General features: G+C 49.3%; 2 protein-coding genes across 2 annotated transcripts in view; one reads left to right on the top strand and one right to left on the bottom strand.

Moving 5' to 3' along the window:
• pear1 (platelet endothelial aggregation receptor 1) overlaps positions 1–12,678 on the top strand; it is a 39,527-nt gene extending 26,849 nt beyond the window's left edge. The window contains exons 11-22 of the mRNA XM_072459976.1: positions 219–382; positions 2,272–2,374; positions 3,731–3,883; positions 4,168–4,299; positions 5,174–5,302; positions 5,896–6,012; positions 6,408–6,626; positions 7,858–7,967; positions 9,326–9,452; positions 10,036–10,098; positions 11,445–11,660; positions 12,435–12,678. Coding sequence (XP_072316077.1) covers positions 219–382; positions 2,272–2,374; positions 3,731–3,883; positions 4,168–4,299; positions 5,174–5,302; positions 5,896–6,012; positions 6,408–6,626; positions 7,858–7,967; positions 9,326–9,452; positions 10,036–10,098; positions 11,445–11,660; positions 12,435–12,562 — 1,661 coding nt within the window. The 3' untranslated portion in view covers positions 12,563–12,678. The remainder of the gene's footprint in view (positions 1–218; positions 383–2,271; positions 2,375–3,730; positions 3,884–4,167; positions 4,300–5,173; positions 5,303–5,895; positions 6,013–6,407; positions 6,627–7,857; positions 7,968–9,325; positions 9,453–10,035; positions 10,099–11,444; positions 11,661–12,434) is intronic.
• A 5,113-nt stretch (positions 12,679–17,791) lies between these two features.
• Positions 17,792–25,308, bottom strand: part of LOC140373474 (lamin-A-like) — a 45,802-nt gene continuing 38,285 nt past the window's right edge. Inside the window, exons 12-13 of the mRNA XM_072459977.1 lie at positions 18,466–18,633; positions 17,792–17,897 (exon numbers count right to left, since the gene is read on the bottom strand). Coding sequence (XP_072316078.1) covers positions 17,862–17,897; positions 18,466–18,633 — 204 coding nt within the window. The 3' untranslated portion in view covers positions 17,792–17,861. The remainder of the gene's footprint in view (positions 17,898–18,465; positions 18,634–25,308) is intronic.

Raw genomic sequence — 25,308 nt, 5'->3', positions numbered from 1 at the left:
GTCTGTGTGTGTGTGTCTGTGTGTGTGTGTGTGTGTGTGTATATGTGTGTGTGTGTGTGTCTGTGTGTGTATGTGTGTGTGTGTGTGTGTGCGTGTGTGTGTATATGTGTGTGTGTGTGTGTGCGTGTGTGCATATGTGTGTGTGTGTGTGTGTGTGTGTGTGCATATGTGTGTGTGCATATGTGTGTGTGTGTGTCTGTGTGTCTGTGTGTGTACAGGCTGGAGAGGTCCCGAGTGCTCTGCCCCATGCTCAGAGGGAACCTGGGGCCCTGGCTGTAACAGGACCTGTGCCTGTGCTAATGGGGCCAAATGCAGTGCTGCTGACGGCTCCTGCACCTGCTCGTCGGGCTGGCAGGGGGCACTGTGTGACCAACCCTGCTCTGTAAGGGTCTCACTGCACTGACCACACACCTGGACTTTACACAAACAGCCTTCTGGAGGGTCCGCCACCTGCTCGTCTCCATGGAGATGTCACTGCTTTGCCTGGGTTACAGGTCAGGGGTCAGATCAGAATTTTGCTGACCAAGAGCGTACTCTAGGTGGCCAGAGGAGGCGCCACACATACTATCCACCTGCTGCTGGAATCCGCCCACGCGAACCCACGTCACGCCCTCTCCACACAGACCACGCCCTCTCCACACAGACCACGCCCTCTCCACACAAACCACGCCCTCTCCACACAGACCACGCCCTCTCCACACAGACCACGCCCTCTCCACGCAAACCACGCCCTCTCCACACAAACCACGCCCTCTCCACGCAGACCACGCCCTCTCCACGCAGACCACGCCCTCTCCACACAAACCACGCCCTCTCCACGCAGACCACGCCCTCTCCACGCAGACCACGCCCTCTCCACGCAGAGACCACGCCCTCTCCACACAGACCACGCCCTCTCCACGCAAACCACGCCCTCTCCACGCAAACCACGCCCTCTCCATGCAGACCACGCCCTCTCCACGCAGACCACGCCCTCTCCACACAGACCACGCCTTCTCCACACAGACCACGCCCTCTCCACACAGACCACGCCCTCTCCACACAGACCACGCCCTCTCCACGCAGACCACGCTCTCTCCACACAGACCACGCCTTCTCCACACAGACCACGCCGTCTCCACACAGACCACGCCCTCTCCACACAGACCACGCCCTCCACACAGACCACGCCCTCTCCACACAGACCACGCCCTCTCCACACAGACCACGCCTTCTCCACACAGACCACGCCCTCTCCACACAGACCACGCCTTCTCCACACAGACCACGCCCTCTCCACACAGACCACGCCCTGTTTCAGTCACCTACACTTAACACCATTCAGGCCGTGATGTGTGAGGTTTGACCATGACCTGTTCTCACACGTGGAGGTCCCAATGGTCAAAGGAGGGGCCAGTGAGTGCCACAGATGCCCTTCCTTATGGATGGATCAGCAGAGGGACAAAAGCATGTGACACGTGAAGCTCTGCAGGCGGGCCCTTAAGAACAAGCTGTCTGTGACTAAATAACTTTCCAGGCAAAGCAATAACATCTCCATGGAGACGAGTGGGCTGCAGACCCTCGCAGTAATAAGTGCTACTGTAAGTGCACACACATGTGCCACGGATAAGACAATTCAAAAAGACAAAGGGAAAGAACAGAAGAAAAGCAACATAGTGCACCTTTAAATCAATGCAATAATGTCACATTCATGTGCATATAACTGATGAAAATAGAGTGTTTATTTTACCATTATTATTAGTATTATTAGTATTATCTTGTCTTACGCTAGCTGTTTTTATTTTAATTTATTATTTTATCTTTATTTTCCCCCTCCATTCCTTATTAGGAAATGAGAGGTTTTGTCTATAGATTGTTTATAAGAGTTTTGTTTATAAGAGTTCTTCTATAAGTTATCTGTCCTTTTCCTCTGTATCTACTGCGTTGCAACAATTAAATTTCCCCATGTGTGGACAATAAAGGAATATCTTATCTTAAATCGAAATGATCTTTTTAACTGTACTGTAATTATTCAGGCAAGAAAGTTAGCATGACTAAGTGTGACTGTAAAAACACTTACTCTGGTTTACATATGCACCGCTGGTTATCTGATCTCTTGAGTACTCAGATTATCGGTTTTGAGCGATCGGATTTCTTCAATTGTTCACACTGCGCAGGTTTTGACAAGAAAACGATGAACGACAAACTAATGTGGCAAAGACAAAAAGGAAAGAGAACACGTTAAATATCGAAAGAGTTCTTGTAAAGTCCTCACTCTGGTGTTGTTCTCAGGCTGGACACTTCGGGCCGAGCTGTGAGAAGAGATGCGACTGCTTCCAGGCCCGGGGCTGCCACGCCTCCACGGGCCAGTGCCACTGTCTGCCGGGCTGGACAGGTCAGTCGTGCTTCAGAAGAGCACCACACAGGCCACTCCTTTAACCCTTTGACGTTGTTCTCTCAACACAAACACAGCTGCAGGTGTAGCTTTTGTTTATTTCCCCATGGTAATTCACTCTGCTGAATTAGGAATCTGGTGTAGTCATAGTAGCACCCTCAGTAGCCATAGTAGCACCCTCAGTAGCCATAGTAGCACCCTCAGTAGCCATAGTAGCACCCTCAGTAGCCATAGTAGCACCCTCAGTAGTCATAGTAGCACCCTCAGTAGTCATAGTAGCACCCTCAGTAGTCATAGTAGCACCCTCAGTAGCCATAGTAGCACCCTCAGTAGCCATAGTAGCACCCTCAGTAGTCATAGTAGCACCCTCAGTAGTCATAGTAGCACCCTCAGTAGTCATAGTAGCACCCTCAGTAGTCATAGTAGCACCCTCAGTAGCCATAGTAGCACCCTCAGTAGCCATAGTAGCACCCTCAGTAGTCATAGTAGCACCCTCAGTAGTCATAGTAGCACCCTCAGTAGCCATAGTAGCACCCTCAGTAGTCATAGTAGCCATAGTAGCACCCTCAGTAGCCATAGTAGCACCCTCAGTAGCCATAGTAGCACCCTCAGTAGTCATAGTAGCACCCTCAGTAGTCATAGTAGCACCCTCAGTAGTCATAGTAGCACCCTCAGTAGCCATAGTAGCACCCTCAGTAGCCATAGTAGCACCCTCAGTAGTCATAGTAGCACCCTCAGTAGTCATAGTAGCACCCTCAGTAGCCATAGTAGCACCCTCAGTAGTCATAGTAGCCATAGTAGCACCCTCAGTAGCCATAGTAGCACCCTCAGTAGCCATAGTAGCACCCTCAGTAGTCATAGTAGCACCCTCAGTAGTCATAGTAGCACCCTCAGTAGTCATAGTAGCACCCTCAGTAGCCATAGTAGCACCCTCAGTAGCCATAGTAGCACCCTCAGTAGTCATAGTAGCACCCTCAGTAGTCATAGTAGCACCCTCAGTAGCCATAGTAGCACCCTCAGTAGTCATAGTAGCCATAGTAGCACCCTCAGTAGTCATAGTAGCACCCTCAGTAGTCATAGTAGCACCCTCAGTAGTCATAGTAGCACCCTCAGTAGTCATAGTAGCACCCTCAGTAGCCACAGTAGCCATAGTAGCACCCTCAGTAGTCATAGTAGCACCCTCAGTAGTCATAGTAGCACCCTCAGTAGCCATAGTAGCACCCTCAGTAGTCATAGTAGCACCCTCAGTAGTCATAGTAGCACCCTCAGTAGTCATAGTAGCACCCTCAGTAGTCATAGTAGCACCCTCAGTAGTCAAATGTGCGCGCTGATGTTCCCCTTGTGTGTGCTGGTCAGGCCCCCGCTGCAGTGAGCCCTGCGCTGATGGACTGTGGGGCCCCGGATGCAACCAGAGCTGTGTGAATCACTGCCCCAACAGCGACACCTGCCTGAGGGACAGCGGGACGTGTGTGTGTCGTCCGGGCTACTGGGGGCCCCGCTGTCAGAACAGTGAGTGCACTCCCTCTGCCCTCATCAGCTCTGCAGGGACACGGGGGAAACCAGGGGCCACTCCACACCCAGAACTTTATATCCAACTCTAGCAGCTAATTTTCAACACAAGCACAGCACAACTTCAATCAGTCAATCAACCAATCTTATATCTCCTAAATATCCGGGTTTTGAGGCCTCCTATAAACATAAGGCCGCTCTGCATGTGTTTTTAGTGCTTATACCTTCCTACGGGCCCTTCTAAGGGCCCTGGGACGATTGTAACGGCGTTGTTGTTTGTGCAGAGTGCAGAGCGGGCATGTATGGAGAGCAGTGCAGCCTGAGCTGTCCGTCCTGCGGGGGGAGCTACCTGTGCCACCACATGTCCGGCCTGTGCGAGTGCAGCCCGGGGTTCACCGGGCACAACTGTGAGCAAGGTGAGAACAGATGAAGCTGCTGCTGACCGCTGCTGACCGCTGCTGACCGCTGCTGACCGCTGCTGACCGCTCAGAGCAACTGAGCAGCTGGAGAAACAAAGACATGATTAAGGAAAGTGGATAAACTAAAGACCACGGTAAAGCTACCAGGTAAACGTGGTCTAATCAAATATAGCTTTTACTGAGAACAATTATAACAAATACATAAGGTTATATGGCAGATCTTTGTCTGTTTGTCCTGGTTTGGCCTTTGTCTGGTTGAGGGACCTTCTTTGGGACATTAAAAGATGTAGTTCAGACACAACAATCCCCATCTTAATTTAAAGTGGTCCAACATGTACTTAATAAAAGGTCATTTGCGTTAGTTTCAGCTGTGTTACAGGAGGAAAAGGCGTGGCAGTTCACCTGAGACACGCCTCTTTCTGTGACTTTATTTAAAACTTTTCCATCTCATGTAACAAACATTTAAGTTGGGTCAAAATGTTACTTTCAGGCCTCAAAATCAGTTTTTCTTTAATAGAATCTATGTTTACAATGTTTACAACCCTAAGAATATGTGAGATCAATGAGCCAAATACTGACATGACCGTCTGGTCCCCGTTATCACACACATACACACACGCACGCACGCAGAATAAGAGGCAGATTCAGTAGAAATAACCTTATGTCTTGTAGAACGTCTTTTTGGATTTCAGATTCTTTGATTTTGTGCTCGTGCCACTCCCCAGGCCACTCCCCAGGCCACTCTCCAGGCCACTCTCCAGGCCACTCCCAGGACACGCCCCTGGCGAGCAAGGGGTGACTTGAGGGTTCCTCTGATTAGAAGGACTTAGTTCTTGGTTTGCTTTTGACCTATTTGCCTGTGTTGTTTCAGTGTGCACCTTTGGGTTCTTCGGCTCTGGGTGCTCGCATGTGTGTGGGCCATGCACTAACTCGTCCTGTGACCCTCGGGACGGGCGCTGTGTGTGCCCCGCAGGCTGGACCGGTCCAGACTGCTCCAAACGTGAGTTTCCATCCTCACACAACCTTTCAATGAGATGTTATTAACCAGCAGTGACTCAAAAGGACAAATGAGTGTGGTCAGTGCTTCATTTGTAAAAAAAAAACCTTTAGTTTGATTATTGTGCAGTTAATGCCAACGACCACCAGGAGGTGCTGCAGCAAACATATCCCGTCATAATGTTCTGGCATGTTTCTGCTCAACTCAAGCCCTGAGTGTGGTACAATTTATAGTTGTGTATTTGTAGTTGTAGCTAAAACTTTGATGCCAGTTAGAATATGGCAGTAGAGTTAAAACAATGGTCTGGATTCAACTCTTCAAGCTCGACAAACTACTCAAAGTGCTATTTCTCCTGGAAAACTCAGAATCTTCAAGAATTCTTTTCTTTGAGAAGTGCAACATACAGTGTACATGTGTCATTTGTATCATATGTGTGTCTGTGTGTGTGTGTGTGTGTGTGTGTGTGTGTCTGTGTGTGTGTGTGTGTGTGTGTGTGTGTGTCTGTGTGTGTGTGTGTGTGTGTCTGTGTGTGTCTGTGTGTGTGTGTGTGTGTGTGTGTGTGTCTGTGTGTGTGTGTGTGTGTCGTCTCTCCACAGCGTGTGAGGTCGGTCGCTTTGGTCCGTTCTGTGCTCAGACCTGCTCGTGTCTGCCCCCTCTGGTGTGTGAGCGTGTCAGCGGGCAGTGTGTGTGCGGCGGACCAGACTGTCAGACTGGTAAAGCGCACGCACACACACACACATAACACACACACACACACACATAACACACACACACAGACACACAAACAGACAGATTGGCAGATGTTTTTGATTTTTAAGACCTCAAATTCAACCAAATGTAAAATTCACAAGGATTTTTGCAATAGCAATAGATCCAAGTGAGTCTGTAAAGATGTTTTTCTTAATTTAGACTGGCTGGAAAATCTATGCATCGAATAATTCAAAGTACATACAAAATGTATATCACAAAATGAAGGACTGAAATAAAAAGGTCTGATTAAAGTAATTCTCTTCCAAAGGATTTTGCCACAGGAAATCCCATAAATGTGAATGTAAATTCAGTTGAAAGTTCCACTTAAGCTTTTCCTTTGTCTCCTCGTGGTGGTCAGAACCCACGGAGCAGGCGGGCAGCGTGATGGTGCCCCTGCCCCCGAGTGAGAGGGAGTCGTGGGGGGCCATCGTGGGCATCATGGTGCTGGTGCTGCTGGTGGTGCTGCTCCTGGCCCTGCTCTTGCTCTACCGCCACCGGCAGAAGCAGAAGAACAATGCCACGCCCACTGTGTCCTTCTCCACCAGCCGCTCCACCCGCTCCGAGTACGCTGTACCAGGTAAGCCCCGCCCACAGCTGTAAGCTCCGCCCCTGCTCCAGAATCGCATATAGGCCCACGGTTTCATAGAGTTTTGAGCATAGGTCAGGCTGGTGACAGGTGCACTTTCCAAACCAGTGCCTTCTCCCTCTTCCTCTCCTCCTCCTCTAAACTCTGTCTCATTCCCCTCCCCAGACTAAACAGACACGCCCCTTTACTATGGAAGCACAGCCCATTAATGTCGGCAATATATAACTTTGATATTAAAGTAATAATTGAGCACTTGTGCACTGCATGTTCTGTGGGAGCAGCGGCACTGACCGGAGCTCAGGTCTCTCACCCTCCCCCGCTGTGCAGCCCGGCTCTTATCACGTCCCACAGGAGGACGCAGGACGCAGGACAGTGTGGTAGAGATGGTCAGCAGGTTGTCTGTGGTTGGCCTTGTCTCACTAAAACAGTCAGGAAGTGGAGGAGCTTTCACTATTTGATCAATGTGAGTCTTTCCTTAGGTTAGAGTTCTGGTGGAAGCCCAGGTATTTTGTGATGGTGACTGCCGGAACCCCCTGCCATGAGCTGGCCCCTGTCTAAGGCCCAAAGTCACTGGGATAGGCTCCAGTCACCCATGACCCACAAGAACAAGCGGTAGAGAAGGAATGGATGCAGCCCATTTGTCCAGCTGCTGTAGCGATCTACACATTAGAGGCAAAATGCATGTAATGTCCAGAAGCTACATGAGAAAACACGTGGATCGGGCCTTGTGCTCTGAAGTTTATAGCCTGGACCGGACTTTATTAGTGTCATTTTGTCAAACGAGTCCTCACGATGCTCATATTTCCAGAGTATTTAGTAGATCCATGAGAACCAAGCTGTACTTCAGCAGAGCAGTTGGTTGTCTCCCTTTCTTCTTTACCACTTGTTGTCTTGGCCAAATCAAACCAAATCTGGGACTTTATAGCAGCAGGGTTTTTCACAGCCGTTCCATCCGCTGTTGTTGAGTGTGAACATGTGGAGCGTGTGATCGTACTCAAACAGTGGCTCTGATGGGGAAGTAGCACTAAGGATCATGGGAAATATAGCCATCTTTGATTTTCCACTGGAGTGAACTCAGAACAACTATTTTTGAGGCAAATTCATCCCTTTCAATACCGAAATGTTACGGTGACTATAAATTCTCAATTTTAAATATGTTTCTTTGTGACTCCGCCCCCTGCTCGCCGCTGTATTTTCAATGAATTCTGTTTTCCCTTTGTAGACGTCCCGCACAGTTACCATCAGTACTACTCCAACCCGAGCTACCACACCCTCAGAGAGAACCGGCCCACACTGCCACACCTGCCCAACAACCATGACAGGAGCATCAAGGTGAGTCTGGGTCAAGGGTCACAATGACTCCAGGATACGGCCGATCTCACGACACCAAGCAATAGAATAGATCTGTGTATTCAATGAGTGTCACAGTTTTTAATTCTAGAATCATTTATATTATATTTATATTACATCTAGGATTGTTAAAGGAGCTGTACAGAGTTTAAAAGCATCTCGAACATGAGTCTCTGTGAGCTCTCTGGATCTAATTATAGACCATTTTATTCCTTGTAAAGCAGGAAGTGCGCTGTTAGCATGCTAGTTGTTGTTAGCTTTACCCCTAATCACGCTTTTACTCTGGTTATTAAAGAAGGCGGTAAAGCATATTGCTGTTGTGGGGCAAGCCACGTCACCCAATGTGGTGTGGCTTTTGAAGTAATGGATGAGGTACAGGTGACCTCATACAGGGTACAGGTGACCTCATACAGGGTACAGGTGACCTCATACAGGGTACAGGTGATCTCATACAGGGTACAGCTGACCTCATACAGGGTACAGGTGATCTCATACAGGGTACAGCTGACCTCATACAGGGTACAGGTGACCTCATACAGGGTACAGCTGACCTCATACAGGGTACAGGTGACCTCATACAGGGTACAGGTGACCTCATACAGGGTACAGGTGACCTCATACAGGGTACAGGTGACCTCATACAGGGTACAGGTGACCTCATACAGGGTACAGGTGACCTCATACAGGGTACAGGTGACCTCATACAGGGTACAGGTGATCTCATACAGGGTACAGCTGACCTCATACAGGGTACAGGTGACCTCATACAGGGTACAGGTGACCTCATACAGGGTACAGGTGACCTCATACAGGGTACAGGTGACCTCATACAGGGTACAGGTGATCTCATACAGGGTACAGCTGACCTCATACAGGGTACAGGTGACCTCATACAGGGTACAGGTGACCTCATACAGGGTACAGGTGACCTCATACAGGGTACAGGTGACCTCATACAGGGTACAGGTGACCTCATACGGGGTATAGGTGACCTCATACGGGGTATAGGTGACCTCATACGGGGTACAGGTGACCGTAGGGTACAGCTGACCTCATACAGGGTACAGGTGACCATAGGGTACAGCTGACATCATATAGGGTACAGGTGACCTCTTACAGGGTACAGGTGTTCATAGGGTACAGCTGACCTCATACAGGGTACAGGTGACCATAGGGTACAGCTGACCTCATACAGAGTACAGGTGACCATAGGGTACAGCTGACATCATACAGGGTACAGCTGACCTCATACAGGGTACAGGTGACCATAGGGTACAGCTGACCTCATACAGGGTACAGTTTACCCCAGAACCTGCAATGAGCTGTGTGTTTGTCTACAGAACACCAATAACCTGCTGTTTGGGAGCCTGAAGAACTGCGAGCGGCAGCGGCGAGGGCTCTACGGGCTGGACGGCAGCAACACCCTTTCTGCAGACTGGAAGCCCCACCATCGCTGCAACCACTCAGGTCCCTCATATAAATAACTATGCCACACAAGAAAAACAATGCCATAGCATAGTGGTTTTATTTAAAGACACATATCGCCTTATTTGTATTGCTACATTGTTAAATTTAAATATGCTTTGAGTACCTTTCGTTTGGTTTTAGAACTTAAAATAATATATGTGCTGTAAAGGATGGCTTTCTGTCAGTAAGATGTGCCTGCATAAAGGTTTGTGTTAGCACTCCATCTATTGGCAGCAGAAGAAATTACTGTGGGGAAATGAAGTTAGCTTTCCCTCAAAATGCTAATATTCTATGAGTATGAGTATTTTAATGAACGTGATTTAAGGCAGAAATGCTCAGAACGAGTCTGGTGATGATTTATGGACTTAAAAACAGCGACATCCAGATCTCTACATGTGTCACAAATAAAACTCAGAGAATAATTTTGATGAAGGAACGATCATTAAAATCGGAAACGTTAATTTAGCATATTATGTGTCCTTAAATGTTCTTCTTTCTAATGTTATCGCAGCATTGATGAAACTGTTTGCATTTTTTCAAATATAATTAGAATATGCCCTGAGTAAACAATGCTTATCCACAGGAGCTTTTGGAATAGATCGCAGTTACAGTTACAGCGCTGGAGCCGGAAAATATTATCATAAAGGTACTTGACCCTGGAGAGACTCAGACGACACAGAAAGGACTGTTTAGCAGCTTTATTACGTGGATTATTTGGGGCTCAGACCCCGGCGGAAGACACTGCGATCATGGGCACTCCATGATCTATTTGTATTAGATGTGTCCCCCCAGGGCCTGGAGACTGTGGTGGTAAATGTGGTGAGAGGGAAGATGATGAGGATGAGAGGGATGCAGAGGAGGAGGAGGGGAGGTGGTGGCTCGCAGTACGGTCTGAAGCGGCCAAGCCGACTGAGTGAGGGTTAATGTCGGATTGGCTGTGCACTGGGAGCAGAGGTGCGACGTGCCACAGGGAGGAGTGACCTGGTGCGTTGATTGAAGATGGGGAGCAGGTGCGAGGGGCGATGTCCCGGGAATCCCCTGTCCTTAGACCCTCCTTCTGTCCTTAGACCCTCCTTCTGTCCTTAGACCCTTCTTCTGTCCTTAGGACCCTCCTTCTGTCCTTACACCCTCCTTCTGTCCTTAGACCCTCCTTCTGTCCTTAGACCCTCCTTCTGTCCTTAGGACCCTCCTTCTGTCCTTAGACCCTCCTTCTGTCCTTAGACCCTCCTTTTGTCCTTAGACCCTCCTTCTGTCCTAAGACCCTCCTTCTGTCCTTAGGACCCTCCTTCTGTCCTTAGACCCTCCTTCTGTCCTTAGACCCTCCTTCTGTCCTTAGACCCTCCTTCTGTCCTTAGACCCTTCTTCTGTCCTTAGGACCCTCCTTCTGTCCTTACACCCTCCTTCTGTCCTTAGACCCTCCTTCTGTCCTTAGACCCTCCTTTTGTCCTTAGACCCTCCTTCTGTCCTAAGACCCTCCTTCTGTCCTTAGGACCCTCCTTCTGTCCTTAGACCCTCCTTCTGTCCTAAGACCCTCCTTCTGTCCTTAGGACCCTCCTTTTGTCCTTAGACCCTCCTTCTGACCTTAGACCCTCCTTCTCGGCCAGGAAAAACTACAAAAACCTCCATGGGTAAAAGTAGAAACCTGGAGGAGTTCCGTGGTGAAGGAGAGATCTGAACTCTCAGACGGACAGGAGGACAGGAGGACAGGAGGACAGGCCGGACTGGGTGCGGTGGTTGAGCTGGGGAGCAGGTGGCCTTGATGTAGATGGTGGAGTTAGTTCTTCCAGGCTTCATTTTCTGTTTCTAATACAATATATCATTTACCCAGCTGATAAAAATGAACATTAGAGTATTGACGTTTATTTAGAATCTCTGTTGCTGTGGTGAAGATGGGTTGTTGGAGGTTTTGAGGCCCCAGACAGTGAACTAAAAGACATGAAATACCCCCATGAGCCTCTACAACCTGTAACATGTGGCCCTGGCCTTCCCCAGAGCTGAAGGAGAGCCTGGCTGTGAGCAGTACTTCTGTGAACAGTGAGAACCCGTACGCCACCATAAAGGACCTGCCAGGATTGCCCTTCTGCGGCCCCCTCGACCCCCCCTGTGGGCCCCCCGAGAGCAGCTATATGGAGATGAAGTCTGCCGTGCCCCGAAACCGGTCGTACACAGAGATCAGCCGGCCGCCGCCCACCACGCCGCCCCCCAGAGGTACGCCGTGAGCCACACCCATTTTGAACTATAGGCCGCACCCACCTTGAGCTGTAGACCATGGCCCTCGCCAGTGCACTTCCTCTTCCTTCTCTCGGCTCAAGATTTGAGCTGCAGAAATAACTTTACTCATTATAGCTATAAACTAACCTCTAAAGTAAGAAGTCTGTGTTATCCTTCATTCACAGTAGTGTTCCACTGTAGAAAAAGATTCAGTTGTAATGATCTAAAACAAGACGTTTTGACATTCATCCAAAAGTCATTCTCAATCTGTGTAAGCCTTGCCCATCGGGCGGAGCCTTCTGATATTAACCTGTCCTGTTTATCGATTCGTTTGCACTGTTCTAAGTTTTGCCTTACAGTAATCTTCTTTGTTACCCTAACGGGCCTGTAATGTGTTATCATTGATGAGGATTTCTATGACCCATTACGGGGCAGGCTATTATCAGGCAGGGAGTGTGCAACTCAGAGTAGGACATCGGAGTTCAGAGACTCGATCCACAGAATGACTCTTGATCAGAGTCGAAACATCGTGTTTTTATAAAAACAGTGCCCAGATTACTACAACTGAATCTTTTTCTAATATATAACTACGAAAGTAATTTTTGACTATGTATTGCAACTTGTTTCTTTTTGTGAGGATAATCCTAGTTCATGGTTATTGTGTCAAGATCATTATTACATATCACACATCCTGATCCAGCTTTTGGATTAGCAGAGTTGCAAATGAAAACGTGTGTTGTTTGAAACTGACTCAAAGATGTCCATCCACAGAGCCTGGTCACTTCTCTCAGGACGACCCCCTGAGCCACTACGACCTCCCTGTCAACAGCCACATCCCGGGTCACTATGACCTTCCCCCTCTGCGCCGGCCACCGTCCCCCAGAAGACCTCCATACTGAGGAACTCCCAACTGACCCCAAAGGACCCCAAAGGACCCCAAAGGAACCCCCAGAGGACGTCTGCTTGGGTTATGCACTGACATCCTTTCTAACATTCCAACAGAGTGGCAGTGACAGGGCAGTACAACTGATCAGAGGTTAGCTTGGTTGCTAATGGCAAGCTGAGCACAGAAGACCTCAGAAGAACAGTTCATGCGTCACCATTGACACTCGCACACATTTTCCACTCACTGCTAAAGTTGTGAATCCCGTGATGTCATCTGCATTACCTCTGTTACCCAGAATGCCACGGTCCTGGACTCCACTTATGTGAGGTTCATGTGACCTGAAAGGACGTGGCTGGAGCGCTGAAAAAGACCAAAGTTTGTACTACAGATTGCTGTGTGTACAAAACTGAAGAATGTAGATTTTGGCTCCTGCCTGTAAGTACCTTTCTCTAGCTCTGCTCTAGGTGAAGTCATCAAAGTACAAAGAACAAAGATATCATAAATGTTTCCCAATTTACATATAAAAAACATTGCCCAGGGACACAACTGTATGTACACTGGTGGAATTTGAACTGGCTTCTCTCCGGTTTATAGGCAAAATGCTTAACCTACTATACTACTGCTTCCCCTTTGTTGAGGATTCACAGTGTTTTTCTTGTGTATTATTTTTTGGTAACAAAAGGAAAACCCATAAAAAGGAAAATGAAGTGGTTTACAAATCATTTTACTCATAATCTCTGCTTTAAATATTATCTTTTGAATAAATTGTGCTTTTTAGAATATGCCCATAAGTGGGTATTGTCACACAGTTTCTTCTAAATAGTAAATGGAATCTCTATTCTACTCTATATTAGAAATATGGGGAGTCAACATCTACTTTGGTCCTGTTGTTATTTGACGGACATTGTCTCAAACACCCCTGAGGACCTAAAGTCTCTGGATGTTGTAGGACTGTCTTGGTTGACACGTCTCTGCAACATCGCGTGGCGGTCGGGGACAGTGTCTCTGGACTGGCAGACCGGGGTGGTGGTCCCTCTGTTCAAGAAGGGGGACCGGAGGGTGTGTTCCAACTACAGAGGGATCACACTCCTCAGCCTCCCATAAGGTCCATTCCAGGTCCTGGAGGAGAATCCGACCGATAGTCGAACCTCGGATTCAGGAGGAGCAGAACACTGGACCAGCTCTAGACTCTCCATCGGGTGCTCGAGGGTTCATGGGGTTGTGGCGAGACCGTCAACCCAGTTCAGGAAATATACTTCCTGTTTCTAAAGGAGGAACTCATGAAACTGAGGGGGAAACCATCGTCTTACCCGGAGATCGTCACGTTATCCCGGCGGACATCCTAATTTTTCCCCTCCATCCCTTGTTGGGAAATGGGAGGTTTTGTCTATAGGAGTTTTTGTTTATAAGAGTTCTTAGAGTGTTTTTTAAACTTCCTATAATCTGTTATCTGTCTTTTTCCTCTGTATCTACCTGCGTTGTATCAATGAAATTTCCCCATTTGTGAACAATAAAGGAACATCTTATGGGAGTTTGCCCAACCAGTCCACATGTGCTTTGTGGATCTGGAGAAGGCTTTCGACCGTGTCCCTCGGGGTGTCCTTTGGGGGGTGCTCCGGGAGTACGGGGTCCAGGGCCCTTTGCTCAGGGCTGTCCGGTCCCTGTATGACCGGAGCAGGAGCTGTGTTCATTGCCGGCAGTAAGTCAGACCTGTTCCCAGTGCATGTTGGACTCAGGGCTGCCCTTTGTCACCGGTTCTGTTCATAATTTTTATTGGCAGAATTTCTAGGCGCAGTCAGGGGTCGGAGGGGGTCCGGTTTGGGGACCACAGGATCTCATCTCTGCTGTTTGCAGACGATGTTGTCCTGATGGCTCCATCAAACCCGGACCTGCAGCTGCACTGGGACGGTTTGCAGCCGAGTGTGAAGCGGCTGGGATGAGAATCAGCACCTCCAAATCCGAGGCCATGGTTCTCGACCGGAAAAAGGTGGCTTGCCCTCTTCAGGTGGGTGGGGTGTCCTTGCCCCAAGTGGAGGAGTTCAAGTATCTCGGGGTCTTATTCACGAGTGAGGGAAGGATGGAGCGTGAGATCGACAGGCGGATCGGTGCAGCGGCTGCAGTGATGCAGTCGCTGCATCGGACCGTTGTGGTGAAGAGGGAGCTGAGCCGAAAGGCAAAGCTCTCGATTTACCGGTCGGTCTACGTTCTGACCTCACCTATGGTCATGAGCTTTGGGTAATGACCGAAAGGACAAGATCACGGATACAAGCGGTCGAAATGAGTTTCCTCCCTGGCTGGGCGCTCCCTTAGAGATAGGGTGAGGGGCTCAGTCACACGGGGGAAGCTCGGAGTAGAGCCGCTGCTCCTCCAGCTGAGGTGGCTCGGGCATCTGTTCCGGATGCCTCCTGGGCGCCTCCCTGGGGAGGTGTTCCGGGCATGTCCCACCGGGAAGAGGCCCCGGGGAAGACCCAGGACACGCTGGAGGGACTATGTCTCTCGGCTGGCCTGGGAACACCTCGGGATGGAGGAAGTGTCTGGGGAGAAGGAAGTCTAGGAGTCCCTGCTTAGACTGCTGCCCCCGCGACCCGGATAAAGCGGAAGAAGATGGATGGATGTATAAAACAAATATTTGGAGAGAACTGACCTCATAAGTCTTCCATATATCGTCACAAAAGGGCATTTGTGATCAGACTTGCACAAAGTGGGAGGAGGAGTAATAAAATGTAATAAAGTATTGTTGTGTGCACGGTGGCAAAGGCGGATAGCGCTCTTGCCTCCCAAGAAGGAGATCATGGGTTCGATTCCTGGACCAGACCAACATCACATGATCTCTCTGGGTGGAGTCTGCATGTTGTTACCGTGGGTTCTCTCCGGGTTCTCCGGCTTCTTCCTCCCACCGTCCAAACACATGCATGTGTTAGGTAAAAATTGGTAACTCTAAATTGGCCCTAGTGAATGAATGTGAGAGTGAACTGTCTGTATTGTCTATGTCTCTGTGTTAACCCTGCGACACGTTGGCCACTGTCCAGGGTGTGCCCCGCCTAAGGCCCGAAGTCACTGGTCCAGTCACCCGCGACCTCGAAAGGGAACAAGCGGTAGAAAATGGATGGATCATGTGGCGTCGGAGGAATCATAAATATGACTGGACTTTAGATCCGACTTGTGACGTTTGGTGGAGTTCAAAATCGAGTTCAAAACAAATAAGATATTTCATGTCAAGGAAACATTGAAGTACATATGACAGGGTCGCACCTGTTGTCAATATGGATCAAGTGTTAAATGCAGATAACATATTTTTTGAATAGTTTAATCCGGTATCATTTGTCAAATCATAACTAATAACTATTAGCCCTCGTTTACAGTGTTGCTAGGTAACGCATGTGGAATTACCTGTGTCCCAACCAAACCTGTCATATGCACTTTAAATCTTGACTGCAGGATCACAGTACTGTCCTACTGTCCTACCAGCGCAGTACTGTCCCACACGCGCCTGAAAGTGGAAGAAGGGAAATATTTTAATACCTTTTTTTTTTTTTACTCATGACTGCCACCTCTGGATGTAATATGTGTGTTTTTTACATTTTAAACATTTTGTACTAAAGCTGTAAAAACGATATGTTCTGTAAATATGTAAATAAAGTGTCACAGCCACATCGTGTCGAGGGGTTTTACTGGCATCAAAGAAAGAAAAGGCACAAAGAAAATATCTTTCACAATTTTGTTTCTCTCACATTATTTTCCTGACATGATCACAAAGTATTACAGCACGTCTGGACTGCAGCATCAGAGGGAGAACTTTGGCACGGCTTAGTACAGTCAATATTTGGTTTACATTATTCAACTTTCTTTCTTTTGACGCAAATTAAATGCAAAAAACAAACACATGGGACAGACTTTAAACAGACTTTTCAAGGCACTTAAAGAAGCATTTTTCAGACATTTACTAAAGGCTAAAGCTGCCATAACTGCCTAAATCCATCTCCAAAATTTGCTCAAATGATTTAAATTCACCAAATACAATAAATGTAAGAGTAAATATAGCTAATGCCAATTTATTCATATGATTATAATAACTTGTGTCGACTTGTTCTAACTCTTTAACTTTTGCAATGTCAAGCAACATTTTCTGCAGTTTATTTTCAAATTCTAAATACAGAAGCAAAAATCCACTTGAAATAAGATCATTTCAATTTAAACTATACCAATAATCTAGTGAGGAAATAAACAACCTAATTTCAAGTCATTTTTCACTCGAATAGATACTTATTCTTGCAGTGCTTGAAAGTAATTCATATGTTAAACTGAAAAACTGCATAGCCCTTTACAGTACGACAATTCAAGTAAAATAAAGACTAAAAACACTTGGCCATGAGCAAAAAGCACTAAATACACCAAACAGCAAAGCCCCAAAGCTGGTGATGGAGGAGAGGTCCTACATGACGAGGAGAGGTCCTACATGACGAGGACAGGTCCTACATGACGAGGACAGGTCCTACATGACGAGGAGAGGTCCTACATGACGAGGACAGGTCCTACATGACGAGGAGAGGTCCTACATGACGAGGACAGGTCCTACATGACGAGGACAGGTCCTACATGACGAGGACAGGTCCTACATGACGAGGAGAGGTCCTACATGACGAGGACAGGTCCTACATGACGAGGACAGGTCCTACATGACGAGGAGAGGTCCTACATGACGAGGACAGGTCCTACATGACAAGGAGAGGTCCTACATGACGAGGACAGGTCCTACATGACGAGGACAGGTCCTACATGACGAGGAGAGGTCCTACATGACGAGGACAGGTCCTACATGACGAGGACAGGTCCTACATGACGAGGACAGGTCCTACATGACGAGGAGAGGTCCTACATGACGAGGACAGGTCCTACATGACGAGGACAGGTCCTACATGACGAGGAGAGGTCCTACATGACGAGGACAGGTCCTACATGACAAGGAGAGGTCCTACATGACGAGGACAGGTCCTACATGACGAGGACAGGTCCTACATGACGAGGAGAGGTCCTACATGACGAGGACAGGTCCTACATGACGAGGACAGGTCCTACATGACGAGGAGAGGTCCTACATGACGAGGACAGGTCCTACATGACGAGGAGAGGTCCTACATGACGAGGACAGGTCCTACATGACGAGGACAGGTCCTACATGACGAGGAGAGGTCCTACATGACGAGGACAGGTCCTACATGACGAGGACAGGTCCTAAATGACGAGGAGAGGTCCTACATGACGAGGACAGGTCCTACATGACGAGGACAGGTCCTACATGACGAGGACAGGTCCTACATGACGGAGCAGCTCTCGGGCTTCACACGGCTCTGGAAGAGAAGACAAGAGTGAGGCCTGTCCAGCAGATGTGCAAGTGCTACGCCACTATCCCGGGGCCGGTGGCATTAGTCCTACCTGTCGGGGGCCGGTCGCATTAGTCCTGCCTGTCGGGGCCGGTCACATTAGTCCTACCTGTCGGGGGCCGGTCACATTAGTCCTACCTGTCGGGGCCGGTCACATTAGTCCTACCTGTCGGGGGCCGGTCGCATTAGTCCTGCCTGTCGGGGCCGGTCGCATTAGTCAAGCCTGTCTGGGGCCGGTCACATTAGTCCCGCCTGTCAGGGCCGGTCGCATTAGTCAAGCCTGTCGGGGCCGGTCCCATTAGTCCTACCTGTCTGGGGCCGGTCACATTAGTCCCGCCTGTCAGGGCCGGTCGCACTAGTCCTACCTGTCTGGGGCCGGTCACATTAGTCCTACCTGTCTGGGGCCGGTCACATTAGTCCTACCTGTCGGGGCCGGTCACATTAGTCTTGCCTGTCGGGGCCGGTCACATTAGTCCTACCTGTCGGGGCCGGTCACATTAGTCTTGCCTGTCGGGGCCGGTCACATTAGTCCTACCTGTCGGGGCTGGTTGTGTCCCATGAGGCTGGTGTGTAGGCTGAGTCCCTCTGGTAGGCCGCCTCCACAGGCCACGCCCCTCTCGGAGGGCTGGCCGCAGGCGTCGCAGATGACTGTGCGGCTGCGCAGGTTGTACTCGTGCTCCACTTCACTGGTGCTGTGAGCCGCCTGCACAACACAAGCACTGTCACTGTCACTGTCTCAGTCTCACTGTCACTGTCTCACTGTCACTGTCTCACTGTCACTGTCTCACTGTCACTGTCTCACTGTCACTGTCTCACTGTCTCACTGTCACTGTCTCACTGTCTCACTGTCACTGTCACTGTCTCACTGTCACTGTCTCACTGTCTCACTGTCACTGTCTCACTGTCACTGTCTCACTGTCACTGTCACTGTCTCACTGTCTCACTGTCACTGTCTCACTGTCTCACTGTCACTGTCTCACTGTCTCACTGTCACTGTCTCACTGTCACTGTCTCACTGTCACTGTCTCACTGTCACTGTCTCACTGTCACTGTCTCACTGTCTCACTGTCACTGTCTCACTGTCACTGTCTCACTGTCTCACTGTCACTATCTCACTGTCACTGTCACTGTCACTGTCACTGTCTCACTGTCATTGTCTCACTGTCACTGTCTCACTGTCACTGTCTCACTGTCACTGTCTCACTGTCACTGTCTCACTGTCACTGTCTCACTGTCTCACTGTCACTGTCACTGACTCACTGTCTCAGTCTCACTGTCTCACTGTCTCACTGTCACTGTCTCACTGTCACTGTCACTGTCTCACTGTCTCACTGTCACTGTCTCACTGTCTCACTGTCACTGTCTCACTGTCTCACTGTCACTGTCTCACTGTCTCACTGTCACTGTCTCACTGTCTCACTGTCACTGTCTCACTCTCACTGTCTCACTCTCACTGTCATTCTGTCACTGTCTCACTGCCACTGACTCACTGCCACTGTCTCACTGCCACTGTCTCACTGCCACTGTCTCACTGCCACTGTCTCACTGTCACTGTCACTGTCTCAGTCTCACTGTCACTGTCTCACTGTCTCACTGTCACTGTCACTGTCACTGTCTCACTGTCACTGTCTCACTGTCTCACTGTCACTGTCTCACTGTCTCACTGTCACTGTCTCACTGTCACTGTCTCACTGTCACTGTCTCACTGTCTCTGTCTCACTGTCTCACTGTCACTGTCTCACTGTCACTGTCTCACTGTCACTGTCTCACTGTCACTGTCTCACTGTCTCACTGTCACTGTCTCACTGTCACTGTCACTGTCTCACTGTCATTGTCTCACTGTCACTGTCTCACTGTCACTGTCACTGTCTCACTGTCATTGTCTCACTGTCACTGTCTCACTGTCACTGTCTCACTGTCACTGTCACTGTCTCACTGTCACTGTCTCACTGTCTAACTGTCACTGTCTCACTGTCACTGTCTCACTGTCACTGTCACTGTCTCACTGTCACTGTCTCACTGTCACTGTCTCACTGTCTCACTGTCTCACTGTCTCACTGTCTCACTGTCACTGTCTCACTGTCACTGTCTCATTGTCACTGTCTCACTGTCACTGTCTCACTGTCTCACTGTCACTGTCTCACTGTCACTGTCTCACTCTCACTGTCACTGTCTCACTGTCACTGTCTCACTGTCACTGTCTCACTCTCACTGTCTCACTCTCACTGTCACTGTCTCACTGTCACTGTCTCACTGTCTCACTGTCTCAGTCTCACTGTCACTGTCTCACTGTCAGTGTCTCACTGTCTCACTGTCACTGTCTCACTGTCACTGTCTCACTGTCTCACTGTCTCACTGTCACTGTCTCACTGTCTCACTGTCTCACTGTCACTGTCTCACTGTCTCACTGTCACTGTCTCACTGTCACTGTCACTGTCTCACTGTCTCACTGTCACTGTCTCACTGTCTCACTGTCTCACTGTCACTGTCTCACTGTCACTGTCTCACTGTCACTGTCTCACAGTGTCTCTGTCTCACTGTCTCACTGTCACTGTCTCACTGTCTCACTGTCTCACTGTCACTGTCTCACTGCCACTGACTCACTGCCACTGTCTCACTGTCACTGTCTCAGTTTCACTGTCACTGACTCACTGTCTCACTGTCACTGACTCACTGTCACTGTCTCACTGTCACTGACTCACTGTCACTGTCTCACTGTCACTGACTCACTGTCACTGTCTCACTGTCTCACTGTCACTCTCACTGTCTCACTGTCACTGTCTCACTGTCACTGTCTCACTGTCTCACTGCCACTGTCTCACTGTCACTGTCTCACTGTCTCACTGCCACTGACTCACTGTCACTGTCTCACTGTCACTGTCTCACTGTCACTGTCTCACTGTCACTGTCTCACTGTCTCACTGTCACTGTCTCACTGTCACTGTCTCACTGTCACTGTCTCACTGTCTCACTGTCTCACTGTCACTGTCTCACTGTCTCACTGTCACTGTCTCACTGTCTCACTGTCTCACTGCCACTGACTCACTGCCACTGTCTCACTGCCACTGTCTTACTGCCACTGTCTCACTGTCACTGTCACTGTCTCAGTCTCACTGTCACTGTCTCACTGTCAGTGTCTCACTGTCTCACTGTCACTGTCTCACTGTCACTGTCTCACTGTCACTGTCTCACTGTCTCACTGTCTCTGTCACTGTCTCACTGTCACTGTCTCACTGTCTCACTGTCACTGTCTCACTGTCACTGTCTCACTGTCTAACTGTCACTGTCTCACTGTCTCACTGTCTCACTGTCACTGTCTCACTCTCACTGTCTCACTGCCACTGACTCACTGCCACTGTCTCACTGCCACTGTCTTACTGCCACTGTCTCACTGTCACTGTCTCAGTCTCACTGTCACTGTCTCACTGTCAGTGTCTCACTGTCTCACTGTCACTGTCTCACTGTCACTGTCACTGTCTCACTGTCTCACTGTCTCACAGTGTCACTGTCTCACTTTCTCAGTCTCACTGTCACTGTCTCACTGTCAGTGTCTCACTGTCTCACTGTCTCACTGTCACTGTCTCACTGTCACTGTCTCACTGTCACTGTCTCACTGTCTCACTGTCTCACTGTCACTGTCTCACTGTCACTGTCACTGTCTCACTGTCACTGTCTCACTGTCACTGTCACTGTCACTGTCTCACTGTCACTGTCTCACTGTCTCACTGTCTCACTGTCACTGTCTCACTGTCACTGTCTCACTGTCACTGTATCACAGTGTCTCTGTCTCACTGTCTCTGTCTCACTGTCACTGTCTCACTGACAGTGTCACTGTCTCACTGTCTCACTGTCTCACTGTCACTGTCTCACTGCCACTGACTCACTGCCACTGTCTCACTGCCACTGTCTCACTGTCACTGTCTCACTGTCACTGTCTCAGTTTCACTGTCTCAGTTTCACTGTCACTGACTCACTGTCTCACTGTCACTGACTCACTGCCACTGTCTCACTGTCACTGTCACTGTCTCACTGTCACTGTCTCACTGTCACTGTCTCACTGTCACTGTCTCACTGTCTCACTGTCACTGTCTCACTGTCACTGTCTCACTGTCACTGTCTCACTGTCACTGTCTCACTGTCTCTCTGTCTCACTGTCACTGACTCACTGTCACTGTCTCACTGTCACTGACTCACTGTCACTGTCTCACTGTCACTGTCTCACTGTCACTGTCTCACTGTCACTGTCTCACTGTCTCACTGTCACTGTCTCACTGTCACTGTCTCACTGTCTGACTGCCACTGTCTCACTGTCACTGTCTCACTGTCACTGTCTCACTGTCTCACTGTCACTGTCTCACTGTCTCACTGTCTCTGTCACTGTCTCACTGTCACTGTCTCACTGTCTCACTGTCACTGTCTCACTGTCACTGTCACTGTCTCACTGTCACTGTCACTGTCTCACTGTCACTGTCACTGTCTCACTGTCACTGTCTCACTGTCTCACTGTCTCACTGTCACTGTCTCAGTGCCACTGACTCACTGCCACTGACTCACTGCCACTGACTCACTGCCACTGTCTCACTGCCACTGACTCACTGCCACTGTCTCACTGCCACTGTCTCACTGCCACTGTCTCACTGTCACTGTCACTGTCTCAGTCTCACTGTCACTGTCTCACTGTCAGTGTCTCACTGTCTCACTGTCACTGTCTCACTTTCTCACAGTCTCACTGTCTCACTGTCTCACTGTCAGTGTCTCACTGTCTCACTGTCTCACTGTCACTGTCTCACTGTCACTGTCTCACTGTCACTGTCTCACTGTCACTGTCTCACTGTCACTGTCACTGTCTCACTGTCACTGTCTCACTGCCACTGTCTCACTGTCACTGTCTCACTGCCACTGTCTCACTGTCACTGTCTCACTGCCACTGTCTCACTGTCTCACTGTCTCACTGCCACTGACTCACTGCCACTGTCTCACTGCCACTGTCTCACTGCCACTGTCTCACTGCCACTGTCTCACTGTCACTGTCTCACTGTCACTGTCACTGTCTCACTGTCTCACTGTCTCACTGCCACTGTCTCACTGTCACTGTCTCACTGTCACTGTCTCACTGTCTCACTGTCACTGTCACTGTCACTGTCACTGTCTCACTGTCTCACTGTCACTGTCTCACTGTCTCACTGTCACTGTCACTGTCTCACTGTCACTGTGTCACTGTCTCACTGTCACTGTGTCACTGTCTCACTGTCACTGTCTCACTGTCTCACTGTCTCACTGTCACTGTCTCACTGTCACTGTCTCACTGTCACTGTCTCACTGTCACTGTCACTGTCTCACTGTCACTGTCTCACTGTCTCACTGTCTCACTGTCACTGTCTCACTGTCTCACTGTCTCACTGTCTCACTGTCACTGTCTCACTGTCTCACTGTCACTGTCTCACTGTCACTGTCTCACTGTCACTGTCTCACTGTCTCACTGTCTCACTGTCACTGTCTCACTGTCTCAGTCACTGTCTCACTGTCACTGTCTCACTGTCACTGTCTCACTGTCACTGTCACTGTCACTGTCTCACTGTCTCACTGTCTCACTGTCACTGTCACTGTCTCACTGTCACTGTCACTATCTCACTGTCTCACTGTCACTGTCTCACTGTCACTGTCTCAATGTCACTGTCTCACTGTCACTGTCACTGTCTCACTGTCACTGTCACTGTCTCACTGTCACTGTCACTGTCTCACTGTCACTGTCTCACTGTCACTGTCTCACTGTCACTGTCTCACTGTCACTGTCTCACTGTCTCACTGTCAATGACTCACTGTCTCACTGTCAATGACTCACTGTCTCAGTCTCACTGTCTCACTGTCTCACTGTCACTGTCTCACTGTCACTGTCTCACTGTCACTGTCTCACTGTCTCACTGTCACTGTCTCACTGTCTCACTGTCACTGTCTCACTGTCTCACTGTCTCACTGTCACTGTCTCACTGTCTCACTGTCTCACTCTCACTGTCACTGTCACTGTCTCACTGTCTCACTGTCACTGTCTCACTCTCACTGCCACTGTCTCACTGCCACTGTCTCACTGTCACTGTCACTGTCTCAGTCTCACTGTCACTGTCTCACTGTCAGTGTCTCACTGTCTCACTATCACTGTCTCACTGTCTCACTGTCACTGTCTCACTGTCTCACTGTCACTGTCTCACTGTCACTGTCTCACTGTCTCACTGTCACTGTCACTGTCTCACTGTCTCACTGTCACTGTCTCACTGTCTCACTGTCACTGTCTCACTGTCACTGTCTCACTGTCACTGTCTCACTGTCACTGTCTCACTGTCACTGTCTCACTGTCTCACTGTCACTGTCTCACTGTCACTGTCTCACTGTCTCACTGTCACTGTCTCACTGTCACTGACTCACTGTCACTGTCTCACTGTCACTGTCTCACTGTCACTGTCTCACTGTCTCACTGTCACTGTCTCACTGTCACTGTCACTGTCTCACTGTCACTGTCTCACTCTCACTGTCTCACTCTCACTGTCACTGTCTCACTGTCACTGTCTCACTGTCTCACTGTCTCAGTCTCACTGTCACTGTCTCACTGTCAGTGTCTCACTGTCTCACTGTCTCACTGTCACTGTCTCACTGTCACTGTCTCACTGTCTCACTGTCTCACTGTCACTGTCTCACTGTCTCACTGTCTCACTGTCACTGTCTCACTGTCTCACTGTCACTGTCTAACTGTCACAGTGTCTCTGTCTCACTGTCTCACTGTCTCACTGTCTCACTGTCTCACTGTCACTGTCTCACTGCCACTGACTCACTGCCACTGTCTCACTGTCACTGTCTCAGTTTCACTGTCACTGACTCACTGTCTCACTGTCACTGACTCACTGTCACTGACTCACTGTCACTGTCTCACTGTCTCACTGTCACTGTCACTGTCTCACTGTCACTGTCTCACTGTCACTGTCTCACTGTCACTGTCTCACTGTCACTGTCTCACTGTCTCTCTGTCTCTCTGTCTCACTGCCATTGACTCACTGTCACTGTCTCACTGTCACTGTCTCACTGTCACTGCCACTGACTCACTGTCACTGTCTCACTGTCACTGTCTCACTGTCACTGTCTCACTGTCACTGTCACTGTCTCACTGTCACTGTCTCACTGTCACTGTCTCACTGCCTCACTGTCTCACTGTCTCACTGCCACTGTCTCACTGTCTCACTGTCTCACTGCCACTGTCTCACTGCCACTGTCTCACTGCCACTGTCTCACTGTCACTGTCACTGTCTCACTGTCACTGTCACTGTCACTGTCTCACTGTCACTGTCTCACTGTCTCACTGCCACTGTCTCATTGTCACTGTCTCACTGTC

Source organism: Eucyclogobius newberryi, unplaced genomic scaffold, assembly GCF_026437365.1.
Source record: "Eucyclogobius newberryi isolate DKJ021-1_F unplaced genomic scaffold, fEucNew1.0.hap1 SCAF_3, whole genome shotgun sequence".
NCBI lineage: Eukaryota > Metazoa > Chordata > Actinopteri > Gobiiformes > Gobiidae > Eucyclogobius > Eucyclogobius newberryi.
This window is presented reverse-complemented; position numbering and strand designations above follow the sequence as displayed.